This window comes from Diadema setosum, chromosome 12 (assembly GCF_964275005.1).
Source record: "Diadema setosum chromosome 12, eeDiaSeto1, whole genome shotgun sequence".
In the NCBI taxonomy this organism is placed as follows: Eukaryota; Metazoa; Echinodermata; class Echinoidea; order Diadematoida; family Diadematidae; genus Diadema; species Diadema setosum.
In genome coordinates this window covers 3,837,341-3,854,463 of record NC_092696.1, presented here as the reverse complement: position 1 = coordinate 3,854,463, position 17,123 = coordinate 3,837,341, and the positions used below count along the sequence as shown (strand labels likewise).

The following is a 17,123-nucleotide window of genomic DNA, read 5'->3' as shown; positions in this document are numbered from 1 at the left end:
ATATTATACATACAATGTAATTTATATTGATATGAATATGTGTGCGTGTGTGTATGTGTGTGTTTTGTGTGTCAGTGTACTTACAGCTAATCGTCATGCTGGTGGAATTTTCAAAAATCTTTGTATTCTTCAGCAGCACTTGGCAATAGTAAAGACCCTCATCTGCCACCTCCAAGTCGCTGATGACGAGGCTGAAGTTCTTATCAATGTCGAACCGTTCCTCGAGGCTCTCAAAATTTCCATCGAAATATTCAGCCTTGGTCGTCCTCAGCTCCGGATGTAGGACGCTCGCCTTAACCCAAAACACAGCGAGAAGCTCCTCGTGGATGTCACACCGCAATTGGATGTCTTCTCCTCTCCATCCTTGAACGTTGGATGCAGTGTTAACCACTGAGGCTATACAAAGGAAGTGCATGGGGAAATGGGAGATTGAAATTTGTGACATTGGACGCATGCATTTAGCCAATGCAGTGCTATGTTAACATCCTAGTATGCGTGCTACCTATCTTCATGACCCTATTTCGCAGCAGAGATGACAGTGTACCATAATGTACCAATGACGTGTCACTTTGTTTACCAAAGAGTTTCAAGAGATGGAGTAACAACAGTGTTGTTCCTTTTGATCCCATGTTTGAAGCCGCCACTAAGGAATATTTCGAAGTATGATGTGCTAAACTGAAGCTCCCCACAGATAGGAAGACAATTGATTCATGTGGCATTGCACCACGACTTGTCTCTCTCAAAGGAAGATATGTCTTTATGATGGTAATTACTTTTCGCCGTTCCTTCTTATGAAACATGAGCGGTACATAAAGGCACATACACAGCATTGTATAAAAATAAGACATAAAATAAGATAAAATAAGACTTCAAATTACTCGACTTTACATGTTTTTACACTAATCTAACATAAATACAAATGAATAAAGAACTACACTTGAATATTATGTCATATCAGACTCATTTGTCGGAAGTGATCAGAAAGATGATAAAATCGACTTTCCAATAAGTGGTAGATGGCGAGTTGTAATGTTCTTAAAATTTTGCGCAGCTTTTGATTTTTTCTGGGCTATTTCCTCTATTTTCGGGGTGCTGAACACGAATCCACCTGTTGCCATTTTTCTAACCGATGTCTTTAGCCGTTGCAATGGGAACTCATTATTTTCGTTAAAAGAACATGTATTCTTCATTAAAAATCATAAAAAACATGCTGTAAGCATTAACATATGTCATTATAAACCCTCTTTAATAACATTTTACAAATAATTTTTTATAATGTCATGGTTACCTCATCGCTGCTGGTTACCATGGCAATAACTATTTATAAAGAAAAGTGATATTTTCATGCAAAGCAAATAAAAGCAAACAAACATGACAAGATTGAGTGAAATATCTAGTGTAAGTTACTTTTTTGATTATCAGCTTATATTCCCACTATGTTCGTTTCACATCATTTTCGTTGCTTTAGCAACAACATGACAAAAGCTACTTTTTGAAGAAAAATAAGCATTGCGATTGAAAGAAAAGCAAGAATAAAATACGTCGATAGATGACAAATTTCTGTATAGTGAGACTTTTTTTTAGTTTGTGTGTTATTTCCATTATTTTTGGGGTGCCGAACACAAATCCACCTGTTGCCATATTTCTTAAAGACATCTTTAGCCGATGCCATGGCAACAGATTCGGGTTTTTTTTAAAGAACATAATTTTCTTCATAAACATCATAAAAATATGCTATGAACACCAAAGTAAGACAATATAAAGATAACGCGTAAATGAGATTATAAATTACAATTTCCGAATGTCACAGCTGTCTCATAGCGATGAAGGTTGCCATAATAACAGCCATTAATTTTTTTTCATCAAAAAGCATGAAAACATTAAAAAAAATTGAGTAGGTATTCATTACCAACCGTCATCGCTATGAGGTAGCTGTGACTTTCGTAAATTGTGATTTTTAATATAATCCATGGAATACGTTTATATTGATATCTGTTGGAAATTACAGTATGGTTTTATAATGTATAATGAAGAATACATGCTCTTTTAGAGAAAATAATTTATTGCCATGGCAGCGGCTAAAGATGTCATTTAGAAATATGGCAACAGGTGGATTCGTGTACGCCACTCCCAAAATAAGGGAAAGAGCGCAAAAAAAAAAAATCTAACTCTACAGAAATGTATTACATACCGATTTATTTCATTCTTGCTTTCCTTTTAATTGAAATACCTATTTTATACCAGCTGTTGTCATGTTGTTGCTATAGCAACGAAAAGGAAGTGAAATTAACATAGTGGGAAAAAAGCTGATAATCATGATAGCAGTAAGTAATTAATATTCCACTCGACCCCGTCATATTTTCTTGCTTTTCATGAAAATATCACTTTTCTTTTCTTTAAAAATAGTTGTACCATGGCAACCATCGTTTGCTATAAGGTAACCACTGCATGATAAGAATTGTGATTTTTAAATTGATTAAAAAGATGTTTATTTTGACTTATTTGGTGTTTACAGCATGTTCTTTATGATGTTTATTGAAGAATACACGTTCTTTTAAAGAAATAATTCGTTGCCATGCCCACGACTGAAGGTGGATTCGTGCTCAGCATCCCCAAAATAAGGGTAGTAGCACAAAAAATCAGACAATCTAAAAAACACCCCGATATTGTGACAACTCGCCGTCTACTGAAGGGTGCTGTTCAAATATTTTCACAACATACGGCTCAGATTTACACTTTTTGACATCTTGGACAGGAGTGACTTTCTTTTTCATATGCCTTATCATAAGCTGAAATAATTTCTTTTAATACAAAAACAAAAAATATATATAGCCGACATTATGTTAGCGTTCCAAATGAATCACCACATTGCTCGGAAAGACGGCGGCATCGAACCCCGATCAGCAAAGGCACAAAATGCACCTGTGGAATTCTTTTGTACGTCAAAAGGAAAACTGACAGCTCGTTGGAACTCCATTTCTTAAACCTCCTTGGTAAAAATCGAGTTGTGTCATGATACTGAAATCCGTTACTACCCTTTCTGGTGCAATGGTGACCAAATTTTACTCCCCACCTCCAGTCAGTCATTGGCCTCTACCCACATCTACCAGTCCTCCTCCCCCGGGGCCTCCCGTGAGTCACTGATCCGTATCATCTCTTGAATATACCACTAACATGTTATAATGGTGCTAATCTTCTCACATTCAAATTATCAAACAACAACAAGACCCCTGGCCATTTCCCCAACATAATTTCATTTCATTTCATTTCATTTCATTTATATACTTTTCAACACAAATCATACAGTGTTGTTTTTACAACATCCATCCATGGCAATTTAGAGTTACACATAAATCATGTCATAAGTTCAGTATGTGCAGATAGCATTTACATAGCACAAAATCATTTGAAATCATCCCCAAGGGTACATTCACGACGGATAAATAACATTGTGTGTGGAGGGAACCTACATAGAAGTAGATGCTTGTCAAGGGAGTAGGTTCCCCGGAAGAAAATTAACACAGGCTGTTACATTCACACACACACACACTCTGCATGCACGCAAGTTCACCTGGATAAACGTGCGTACACACACACACAACAAGAAGAAGAGAATATGAAAGAAGAAGGAGAGAAATCACCAACAAGACCTTCATAGGGACAGTATATTATTTGACGGTTCCTGCAGCTGCAGCTGCAAGACGAAAGAAATACAAAAGAAAAGAATTAAGAAATAAAACCATGTACAGACCTGTTCTACAATGTAGATCCAATTGTTATCAAACCGCTTTAATTGTACGACCAGGTTGAGTCAACCTCAAACAACCTGTCACACCCCAAGTCATTTGATACTTGGAATAGTCCCTTACGCAAGTTCTTACGTAATTAAAAACCTTTCTTTAATACCAAGAATCTACCCCTATTCACCTTTTAACGCATACTAAAGGAATTGTTACCAAGGAATTGAGTATCTGAATATAAGAACGACCCAAGTCCATGGAAGATCATTTCGAGTAAACTTAAAAAAAAAAAAATCATATCTTTTTTATTTGTCCAGTAATATTCTATTTAACTGTGATGGGAAGGCAACATTAATACAAATTAGAACATGTATTATTATGACAATTAACATTTACATTAATTGTGGAAAGGCCATTTTGTGTGATGGACTTGGGTCGTTCTTTGAATCATATGGACTTGGGTCATTTTTTGAATCATATACAGGATAGGCTGCTATATGAGATGAGAGAAGCGATGAGAGAGGGCGCTATAATATGAATGTAAAAATGACCCAAGTCCTGGACTTGGGTCATTCTTGCATTCATATCAGATTTCACTCATTCATTTTAGGCACTTCCGGGAGTAATTAGGATTTATCATTTATACACAAGATGAGTCCATGCATAAGCTACAATTTTCCATGTCAAACTGGGTTTGGCCAAAAATTGGACTTGGATCGTTCTTATATTCAGGTCTTCAATTATTCTTTATACATTGTATTTAGGACCATTTGAGCTTCGATGGTAGAATTAGTAACAACAGTGGAGATATTACTGTAATGTACAGTAGGTTGACGCGGCAGATTACATTTTGAATGATACTTTAAAGGGTTAAATGGCAAATACATATTGACATTTGCTTGTGACATTTCAAAGCGTTTTTCGTTGTTATTGCTGTTGTTGTTGTACAGATAACCTTTAAACCAGTTAAGAGCTTGGTCTCGAATATCATATTCTTCCTTCTATGTAATAAAATATTTGGACCAGTATGCCTATATGATATTGAACGCCAGGCCCTTAATCAAATTCATGAAAATCCAAGTGGCATGTTTTTTTCTTTCGGTAAAAGACCAAGTTGCTCTGTCATATCATTGAATGATAGCATAATTGGTCGAATGGTCTTCTCTGAAACCAAATTGGTTAGGAACAAAAATCTTATTACTATTCACAATCTTTTTTTTTCTTCAATCTTTTCAAGGACTTTAGTTCAAAGTTTCTCGTGAGTCTGTTTTTAATTTTGCATTTAAGGTCAAATTACAGAAAGGAATAGTAGATATTGTCAAGAAATATTGTGGCATCATTAAAGTAGTTGGATGTAGGCCCTAACTGAAATCATTGACGTTGTTATGTGATTCTCCATAAACCATAAGTGCTGACATGAAATTTCCTAGGTAACGTCATAGTATATTAAGGTTTTTTTTTTTTTTTTTTTTTTTTGGGGGGGGGGAGATTCACAGCTCATGATGTTATAATTCTGACTCTTTATGAACATGCTGCTGTCTCAATGATTTGACATATGAATTTAGATTTGTGGACCCATCTGTAGGGGTGATTCCTTATAAAGCTAAATGTGCACAATGAACTCAAACAACAAGTACGGCACGTATAGGCTATTGCTTGTTATTTTTTTTTTCTCTCATTGAAGTTCATATCATGACATCGTTGAATATATTAGATTAATAATCAGGCGGCTTAAATGAAAGTAATAACGATACTAACTCCCCTTTGCATAGAAATTGAATGCATTCTCTGAACAATGTGGTAGTTTTCTAGCTGGTTCTATCCCTTTTAACACACGTTTCATTGTAATTACTTGGTGGGGAAGCAACAACGCAAAATTGAGTGCAGGATACTGAAAATGAAGTGACACTTACCTTTTCCATAGTGACCACAGAGTACAGTAGCAGTCACTGTGAACAGGAGAACGAGGCCGTACCTTCTCCATATATCCATCACAAGCAGTCCAAGACTGAGATAAGTTCGTCGAGAATAAGCTGAACACATGTTTTAATCGTACTGTCCCAAAGACTGTCAAGTAATCACAGTTATCATAATTTTAAACAAGTGCGATAGCTGACAACAACCCAAGATATGCACCATTCCGAGACAAAAGGAATTCTTTCGTTAGAAGACGTGCAATGAGTGCATGGATGTAGAATGTAACGCTCCCCACCCTCGACGCAGCCCTTTGGTATTTTTTTTTTCCATGAAGTCTTCATATTATTTGCGCATACCATGTCGCATACAGCATGCTGTTGACACTGTTCATTGAAGACATAGTCCAAGGTTCAATAAAGTGATTGTTCGTTTTCTTGTATCGTGCATGAATGACTCTGCACAACTCATTCACATTCTTTTCCACCCACAGGCAGACCTGAAATGTAAATGCAGGTCCAGAGTGGTAACTGTCTGCGGTATAGGATTGCGTGCTGTCTTCAAGGTAGTGCATGGCGCTCCATATATTATTCAGCATTTGCATGCTATGAAGACAGAGACTAAAGAAGGGGTGCAGGTTTAACACTAAGAATGACATGAATATAAAATGTACTCACATTGTGTACTTTCTGTGATACTTGAATTGATTAGCGAAGACAACATTGCTATTCATCTGAACGTTGGTTATATTAAACTACATGATGTTAATGACACGCAATTAGAATGTCTTAAAAGCTTTAATTGATATAACTGAAGACCTGAATATAAGAACGACCCAAGTCCAAGTTTTGGCCAAAATTAAGTTTGACATGCGAAATTGTACCTTATGCATGGACTCATCTTGTGTTTAAATGATAAATCCTAATTACCCCCGGAAGAGCCTGAAATGAATAAGTGAAATCTTATATGAATGTAAGAATGACCCAAGTCAAGGACTTGGGTCATTTTTACATTCTATTAGACCCCGTTTACAGTGCAAGGCTCGGCCGCGGCTCGGCCGCGGCCGAGCCCGCCTTCATTTCCGTGTAAACGCGCAAAAGGCCAAATGCAGGTCCAAAATTGTCCGCGCATTTGGCCTCGCTCTGGAGGTGGTCTCGGCCGCGGCCAAGCCCCGCTTTTTCTCAGACCCCGTTTACAGTGCGGGGCCGGGCTCGGCCGCGGCTCGGCCGCGGCTCGGCCGCGGCCGAGCCCGGCCTCAATTGCGCGGCCGAGCCTCGCAATTTCGTCCTTACACTGCTGGGCTCGGCCGCGCTTTTAATTCAAACCTTTCAATATTTTGTCGTAGTGTTGTGTAGCGGTGTTTAGCTACTCGGGATCGGTATGTTCATTGATTAATATAGAGGTACCAAGTCCAGATATGCATAAGAAGACGCAAGAGAAACATAGGCTCCGGAGACTGGATTTGTCTTTCAGAGTATATTTATTTCTTGAGTTTAAATTTATAACTCAAGACTCCAAAAGTTTACAAGTGCAAGTCGCCTTTACAATAATATCAGAGAGCAATCCGAAGGTGGCATGTTCCCATGGTGGATGTTGAATCCGAACCAAGTCTTCTACAAGACATGATCCAATTCTCTGATCATACATTCAGTCACGAGGATTACACGGGTGGTTACTGGTTACACTGTTGTGGCACACTATGAATGGGTGAATGGGGGTGGAGTCTTTGTGTTAAAGAGGGGTTTTAATTGGGCAAAACTTTGGTTGGTATAGGAACAAAGGCGGGACTAGTTTTAAATAGGAGGTAGTATTCTTGGATTTGGATTTAACAACAATTCTAAGTAATCAATCGGAGGAAGGGCAGGATGTTTAGGTTTGGCTTAGCCTGGTCGTAAATTAGATGGGGCTAGAAGTACTCAAGGGATGATGAAGGTCGATGACTCACTGGATGAGGTGGAGAGTATTGGTAGGGGTCATTGACTGGTGGAGGTGAACTGGTGGTGTATGTCCAGTCATCAATGTAGAATGGGAGGGGGTAGTGATAACTTTGTGTATCATTACACAACATCCCTTTTGTTTGGAAATTAAGACTCCTCTCTTATTTGTTTTGTGGGTTCTTTTTTTTTTTTTTTTTGAAAGGGAAGGGGTTTACACACAACAATTCAGTATAAACTGGGTGCAAAATAAAAGCTGATTGACCATGTACAAAACATACTTGTGAAACCGTTTATCATTGTTCCAGACTCTCTCATACTTTCTCTCTTGCTCAAATTCTTATAATAATAATTTACAGTTAAATCAATTAGGCCATTTACTGTAAATGAAATGCATGATGAAGACATTTGCCTTCTGCTTAAATGACTTATTCGTACCGAGGCCGGGGGTATGATACATATATGAATTTATTTTACCAATGAGTGAGCTTTCCTTGACTTGTATGTATTTTGGGAACTATATTCAAGTTACCAAGTCAAAGTATACACAATATATTCAATAATGCCTATACCCTTTCTAAGATATAGGTTAAAAGAAAACAAATTGAATTGTGCAGACTTATATGCACTATAATGATACATGTATTTACACAAAGTTATGCAGACTTATGCACTGTAAACAAAGCATTAATGTGATTTTGCCTATCAAACAACGGCAATTCTGGTAACACTGAATAAAGTAAAAACAATTCGCTCGTCATTATTCTGCACAAATAGATAAAACATTCGATCTAAATTACAACCTCGAGTGCTTGTATCTAATGCACTATCCGTGCATATAACATCATAATAAAATCACTGGAAAAATAATAGGAACGCTCAAGGAGTGAAAGTCAAATCTATGATCCAGGCAAAATGTCTTTCATATTTGAAAGACTACCATAGAGTATCATGGCTTACAAACCTTGCGGCCGTGATTTGGCAAAACAACGTATCTGCATTCTGGTACTTTTGAGATATTCGCGATTTTAGATTTTGAAGCCTCAGAGTACTAGAATTGCTCCCATTTCTCTCCAGTCGATTAATTTTCCAAGAAACTTTTTTTTATAAACATGGCTTATATCATTCTTCTAGTATCTAGTCAGAATTTAAGTCAAAAAGAGCTTTTTTGTTCAAAATATCAAAGATTTTTTGTAGATACGTTGTTTTGCCAAAACACCCAAACTTCGGACCACGTGCGTGGTTGGGCAAAACAACGCAAGTTGTTCTGCGCACCACGGCATTAGCACGGCAGAACAACGTATCTTACCTCGCACTGAGCAGTAACGAGGCAGAACAACGTATCTGCAGCGTGCAGCGTGCAGCCTCTCTGCGCATCATTCTGCGCAGGGAATGTGATTTGGCAAAACAACGTATCTGCATGTTGGTACTCGGCTGTAGCAAGGCAGAACAACGTATCTGCAACGTGCAGCGTGAAGCCTCTCTGCGCATGATCCTGCGCAGGGAATGTGATTTGGCAAAACAACGTATCTGCGTGTTGGTACTCGGCAGTTAATCTGCTGCACTGCGCTCTGCATGTGCGGCATGCATAAGACCGGGCGCGGCGGCGGTTCAGTTCAGTCCGAGGCAACGCATCTTCGTTGTGTGACATGGCAAAACAACGTAACTGCAGCAGTTACGTTGTTCTGCCATGTCACACAAAAAAGATGCGTTATTCTGCCAGAAAAACCGGAAGCTCAAATGAGATTCAGGGACAGCAACTGTTTTGGCAGAACAACGTAAGTAAGTTACGTTGTTTTGCCAAATTATTTGGACTTATTTTGAAAAATCGCTGAAATTCAAATGCAATTTTCTAAAAATTGATATCACTTTCAGAGTTGAAATTTTGACAGATGATAAAAAATGGCGTAATTTATCTAAAAAGCTAAAAACCTGACAAACCACAAATTTTCAGATGCGTTGTTTTGCCAAATCACGGCCGCTTTCCTACTAAAGCATAAATGCAAATTTCCCAATTAAAAAAAAATTAACTTATAAAATGAACGAAGGATCAAGCACTTTCAAGCTTGTGCCTTAATTCTAACAAGTACAATCTCAACTTGCAAATAAATGTATGTTCACTTAATGAAACAATCATGATCGTTTATGACAAGTACTTTCAAACTTGTATATATTCATGTCACATGTATATTACTAGAAACATTCAAATTGAGTCAAATGTCATCCATCCATGCACGCTGAACTATACTTGATCAAATCTTTTACGAAAAGAGTATGCTGAAATAACTTCAAATTTAATGGAACATGCTACTGAATATCTCCTCAATATGGTGGAAGGTCAACAGGTATACTCAAGGTAATAGCGTCTATGTTATGAGGGGCCCATGTACTTCATATTGAAGAATCAACATAGAATAAATTCACTATCAATCCTATCCTGTTAAGTAAGGGTTTCCTTCAAAACTCTCCCATACTAATGTCGAATTGACGAACGATTGAACAAGTGCTTTCAAACTTGTTAATATCATAAAGGAGCACACATCCAAGCTCGTCACACATCAAATTGTTGCCATATATGATTAATATCGTTCAAAACTGAGCATACTGTCTTGCAAAAAATTATCGAAGTCAACATTAAATGGATAGGATGACTATCCTAACATAGCCTTTGTTTCACACTAAAAGGAATTTATACAACATAAGAACATAACATAACATAACATATGATTTTTTTTTTTTGATAGTTCGCCTGGAACTCTATATGCTACTAGAAAAAAAAAAGAGATACATGAGAGTATTTACATGTTATACAATAATCACGAGAATTGGTCAGTCTTCTATTATTGTTTTCTCTAATTAGGTCTGTATAGTTAGTACTCTTGTACTATCCTATGTCCAACCTCTAAGTTAAGTCATAATATTGCCCGAGGAGGCAGTCATGAACTGGTCAACTTGTCTTTTGCCATGAAACGTGATAAAATGAATGGTGGGGCTGCATGGGATGTGCAGCTTTCATTTTTTTTTTTTTTTTTTTTTTTTTTTTTTTTTTAGTGCGAGATCTTGTCGACATCATTTTTATTTTGTTTGAGCTGTCCATCTACAGTATCATGTTATTTATGGTCAAGAGTGTTAGGGGTGAACAGTTTGAAGCAGCTCTTCTCTGGGCAATGGTCCTTGGGGGCACATTGCATTTAATTCTGTCTGTCGTCAAGTCTGGGTTCAGTGGAAACCTAATTGGGTCTGTTAGTTTTATGGTAGGACACATTTTATGTCATTGTTACATGGTAGAAATGAAAGGATATTAGTTGTGCATGTTGTTGAAAAATGCTGGTAGTGATTTTTTTATAGTAACAGAATGAAAAACTCTTGATTGTTGAAAAAGAGAGTAAAATTATACCATTGAGTTTATCTCTAGTGAGTGCAGCATCCAATGGTATATCTTAAAAGTTAGTGCAGACTGCCAAGAATCTAGCCAATTTATATACTCCATACTCCACTTTCATGCTCGCTCTCATTCAAATTGGAACAATGAAAGTGTGTTTCACTTACCGGTCATAATGAAGGATTTGACAAATGTTGACGCATAGGATGCCAAGGATGTGTCGAAACAAGGTAAAATTTAAGCAAAAAAAAAAAAGGATAAAAAAAGTCAATAAATGTGTTCGAATCAAAGTGTCACTGTTCATAAAAATCAAGTCCAGGGATCAATTATTAATTCCAATTGTCTATATAATTATGTCCTCTACAAATTTTCTGTGGGTCCCGGTAGTCCTCGTGGGTTGTTGGGGTTGAGTTGATTATGTCGTGTGTCGATGCTAGTTGACGATGTCCGTGTCATACAGCTGTGGTCGCGGGAACATACATCATGGGCGTCGTCTGGAAGGTCTGACTGTCGTCAGCGGTGGGGTGATCAGTCTGTCAATCCTGTAGTAATAGGGGTAGATCGTCGTCTGGGTCGTCGGTGTCAATCATCTTGAGTTCTGGTGGATGGTTTGTCATCGAATGGCAATGTTTGGTTGAAATTCAAATTCAGTCAGGCGAAAAATGGTTACTAAATGAGAATGCAGCGGTTCTAGTGAAGAGTTGTCACAGAGCTGGGAAGATGAAACTTTGCTCCCTTTATTGGTTATAGATGGCAGTTTTTCCACAACTTTGTTTTGCTTAGCAGCAGCTGATGTTGATGTTGATCAGCAGTGTTTCCTTGTTCTCGTAGCAGTCAAGTCAAAGAAACCGGATTCTCCTCGATGTTTTTGTGATGAATTCAAGCCGGGTTTGCCACCATGTTGTGTAGCGGTGTTTAGCTACTCGGGATCGGTATGTTCATTGATTAATATAGAGGTACCAAGTCCAGATATGCATAAGAAGACGCAAGAGAAACATAGGCTCCGGAGACTGGATTTGTCTTTCAGAGTATATTTATTTCTTGAGTTTAAATTTATAACTCAAGACTCCAAAAGTTTACAAGTGCAAGTCGCCTTTACAATAATATCAGAGAGCAATCAGAAGGTGGCATGCTCCCATGGTGGATGTTGAATCCGAACCAAGTCTTCTACAAGACATGATCCAATTCTCTGATCATACATTCAGTCACGAGGATTACACTGGTGGTTACTGGTTACACTGTTGTGACACACTATGAATGGGTGAATGGGGGTGGAGTCTTTGTGTTAAAGAGGGGTTTTAATTGGGCAAAACTTTGGTTGGTATAGGAACAAAGGCGGGACTAGTTTTAAATAGGAGGTAGTATTCTTGGATTTGGATTTAACAACAATTCTAAGTAATCAATCGGAGGAAGGGCAGGATGTTTAGGTTTGGCTTAGCCTGGTCGTAAATTAGATGGGGCTAGAAGTACTCAAGGGATGATGAAGGTCGATGACTCACTGGATGAGGTGGAGAGTATTGGTAGGGGTCATTGACTGGTGGAGGTGAACTGGTGGTGTATGTCCAGTCATCAATGTAGAATGGGAGGGGTAGTGATAACTTTGTGTATCATTACACAACAGTAGTGGCGCTCTGCTTGTAAACAAACGCAATTTGGTATAGCCTGGTTTTCAGACCCTTTGCCGACTGAATTCCGTGGCGACGAAGTCGCCGTTCGGGCAACCCTAGCACTGTAAACGGGGTCTCAGTGTAAACGCAAACTGGGCCAAATGCGCGGCCAATTTTAGTCTGGCTTCCAAACCCTCTGCCTGTACTATTTCGCTAATCAGGATATTAACCCCCTCAACGTCGGAAACTAGTATAGCTTATGGTGGTTTTGTCCTGCAAAGGATTTTTCCTTCGGCAAAGGCCTTTGCCCGAACGGCGACTTCGTCGCCACGGAATTCAGTGGGCAAAGGGTCTGAAAACCAGACTATACCAAATTTCGTTTGTTTACAAGCAGAGCGCCACTACGATATTGCAAGGTTTGAATTAAAAGCGCGGCCGAGCCGAGCCACTCTGACCCTGTTTACAGTGCGGGGCAGGGCCGAGCCGCGGCCGAGCCCAACCTCAATTGCGAGGCCGAGCCCCGCAATTTTATCCGTTTAAACTGCCGGGCTCGGCCGCGTTTTTGATTCAAACCTTTCAATATTTTGTCGTAGTGGCGCTCTGCTTGTAAACAAACGCAATTTGGTATTGTCTGGTTTTTAGACCTTTTGCCGACTGAATTCCGTGGCGACGAAGTCGCCGTTCGGGCAAAGGCCTTTGCCGAAGGAAACAATCCTTTGCAGGACAAAACCACCTTAAGCTATACTAGTATTCGACGTTGAGGGGGTTAATACCCTGAATAGCGAAATAGTACAGGCAGAGGATTTTGAAGCCAGACTAAAATTGGCCGCGCATTTGGCCCAGTTTGAGTTTACACTGAGAAAAGGCCGGGCTCGGCCGCGGCTCGGCCGCGGCCGAGACCACCTCCAGAGCGTGGCTAAATGCGAGACCAATTTTGGCCTCGCATTTGGCCTTTTGCGCGTTTACACTGAAATGAAGGTGGGCTCGGCCGCGGCTCGGCCACGGCCGAGCCTCGCACTGTAAACGGGGTCTACGACAAAATATTGAAAGGTTTGAATCAAAAGCGTGGCCGAGCCCGGCAGTGTAAACGGACACAATTGCGGGGCTCGGCCTCGCAATTGAGGTTGGGCTCGGCCGCGGCTCGGCCGCGGCTCGGCCCAGCCCCGCACTGTAAACGGGGTCTGTGATTCAAAGAATGACACAAGTCCATCACACAAAATGGCCTCTCCACAATTAATGTAAATGTTACAAGTCATAATATCATATGTTCTAATTTGTATACAATGTTGCCCTCCCATCATAGTTAAACAGAATATTATCAGACAAATAAACAAGATACATAGTTGTTGTTGTTTTTTTTTTTGTTTTTTTTAAGTTTACTCGAAATGGCCTTCCATGGACTTGGGTCGTTCTCATATTCAGATACTCAAATGTTTTGTGCGTATTTCCGTTAACGCCGTGTCACACATTTCCGGGCAAGCATTGCATACGACTTGCGAAGAACAATTTTTACTACTCTGAGGTCCCCGCAGATGACCCGCACATGACAATCAATACCTATCACGTATCTCACCCGTAGTCGCCCGGAGGCGGACATGGATTTGGGCTAATCAGTGCATGTGTGGGAATTCTGACCTGCGTGCCAGGCGTGTGGGGGCTGACAACTCAGTGAAGGAATCCCTCTAAAGGAATGGCAGAAAGTCCCACAGATTGTCATTATCTTGCCCGCATACGGGGTCTGAGAAGTACCTGCGTGAGGGTTGCCCGCGAGGTGCTGCCGCTAAGGGCATCCTACTGGCGTTCTGTGCGAACATCTGCTGGCAATCCCCGCGACTCAGCCGGAAAAAGTTTTGGTCATGCTCGAAACTTGATTGCTGGTAAACCGGACCTGCGTGCGCACCTCCTGGCAACTACGACCAACTGCGGAGAGCTCCGGGTAGCAAATTTGTTTCCCGCAAGTCAACCCTTAAAACTTCCCCAGATACGGTATGACAAGGCCTTGAGTATGCACAAAACTTGTTCCGAGTGAGTCGCGGGGTTCACCCGCAGAGGTACAAGCAGAACACCTTGGTCCAGTATAAGACCCTTACCGGCAGCACCTCGCAGACAACTCCAACGCAGGTACTTCGCAGTACCCTTAAGTCACTCGTAACAGAAAACGGATCGATTTCAAAGCTCTCACGCAGATCACACGGACTACACGCAAGCAGAAGGTAAGTAACACGCGTCTAGCAGGTAAGACAGAAGTGCGAAATTCGCAAACATTCTTGTCCGCCCCCAGAACATTTCCTGCGTGATGGAAATTCCCTATTTGCAACAAGCCCCCGTAGCCTGCCCGGAAAGGTGTGACTCGGCCTTCTCTTTCTTTTTCTTCTTCTTCTGATTAAGTCTGCCTCTTTCAATAGGCTCAAGACTCTTGCAGACTGAATGGACGCTCAGATTCCGCTACGTGATGAGTTCCAATTCGGATGAAAAACGTGGTGTGCGTATCTTGAATAATTCGATAAATGTTGCCACGTTAACTGTGGCGTCACATAATAAGAATAATCTTATATCTGAAAAGGTGAGTGGTATCTTCAATAGCCGTTTTTGTAAACTTTACAATGTTGTCTTTCGGTAAAACTTTCACTCCTTTACAATGTTGTTTTCTTATACACGCCAGAAAAAAAAAAATATTTTAGAATACGTTAGAACACAGGAGTTGGCTTCAAGTTCAGTGGTAGTGCTAGTGCTTGGTTTAATCTTCGAAACATCTACGCAAATCAGACGTCTTAAAACAATCTGTAAATATCTACTTATTATGTACCTACCCCAAACACAAGTATGCTCTTCTATTCTCTTCTATTTCTGTTGATTGAAAGTCAATTGGAAAAGACGCAGGCGTGAATGTGATTCTATATTCCATGAGTGATCGAAGAAGAGTGAATAGAAGCTATTGTACCATATACTACAAATGCGTGAATATCAATTTTGCTTCCAGGCACAGTGTACATCCATATCTAGCAATCTAGAGACTTCGTGTACTTCCACTGTTGACTATCACATTAGCCCGGGCCATGCATGTGCTTGATGCGAATGGGATGTCGTGCATCTAATATTAAAACGAGTCTTGTTATTTGGTGGGATTACAAAGCACTATGTCAAAAGGGGTTGGAATGAATCGTCTTTGAAGAAATAAAGTGAATATATTGTTTTCAGATTAAACAAGAATCGAGTATAATCCCGAAAAATAATTCATCTAAGGTTTATCGTTCTAATTACAACCTTGACTGAAGTATACCGTTCCGATATGGGCTTATCTAAGATCTGGACTGCGACTCGTGTTATTCAAACACTGAAACTTCTGATATTTCTTAGATCTTTGTTAAGATGTCTTGAAGGTCATTGTTTCCATACACGAAGTTCTCATTACGACACAATACCTCATAATATTCGAGAGGAAAGCAAAGTGGGCAGTAGTTCAAAAGAGCGTTTTGAAGAGACTCGTGACATGGTGTGACGCCTGAGATGAGTATCAAATCCAACATTCGTTTTGACGATAGTCTGATTGGATCATCCAAGATTTTTTTTTTTCTTGTTTTGGAAAAGGAGCATAAAACTAGCAGCAACAACAATGCATAGCCATTTAGATGAATTTGCATTAAGTCATCAACCCTGTAGTCGCTTTATATGTTAAAGCTGTGTTATAGGGCTACTACCCAAAACCATCAACCACATCTCCTTGTGTAACCGATATGTTTGGTAAATGTTCGATAGGTTGAGCTACAGTATCTATTTATGAAACATAGCAACACAGCTGTCAAATTGGCAGGGCCGGGCCCTGCTAACTTGGTAAGTTTTTTTTTTTTTTTTTTTTTGAAATGATGGCGTTTTTTGCAAGCCTTACTGCTACTTTATACTAAAGGCATCCAAGATCGCCAATGACCTTATGTTAACATTAATCATTGCATGACTTCTATCACAGCAGCCAACTTGTGGATTGATTTTCTTGTCAAAGATGTAAGAGGGTCATCAAATGATTGAACTTCTCATATCTGCACTGCCTAAAATTGAAGGAGTTTAACGTTATCCCATTAGTCGCAAAGGAGACTGTTGATCCTCGATATGCCACCATGTGTACATAATGAAAGAGTGGATTACGATGTCTATTATAGCAGCATTTGTCTTAAACCCTTTAAGTAATTGCCCAAATGCTACAATGCGAAACTGAGTTAAAAAATTAATGTACATATGTGATGCAATATAATTATAATTATGGCAATAGTACACGTAGTTCATGAGTGCTTCTTGAAGAGAGTCATTAAGTGGTGAGATGCTTGAAATGAAGGGAAAAAATCTTGAACACTCCGAAATACTGCACATAATCATTATGAATGAGATAATGATTAAGCCATCCACGCATGAGGTGATTTTCTACGAACTACCAATGACTGCTTATGAGTCAAACAAGGCTGAGATGCTGCAGACATATTCATTTTGAGTTAAGACAAACTTTCATTCCTTCATTAATCCTTTGGAATATTGTATGTTATATGAAAAAAAAAAA

The 17,123-nt window shown here is 39.5% G+C and overlaps 1 protein-coding gene across 1 annotated transcript in view; it reads right to left on the bottom strand.

Annotated features, from left to right (window-relative positions):
- The window catches only part of LOC140236297 (uncharacterized), a 191,133-nt gene that overhangs the window by 48,264 nt on the left and 125,746 nt on the right, over positions 1-17,123 (bottom strand). Inside the window, exon 3 of the mRNA XM_072316251.1 lies at positions 85-396. Coding sequence (XP_072172352.1) covers positions 85-396 — 312 coding nt within the window. The remainder of the gene's footprint in view (positions 1-84; positions 397-17,123) is intronic.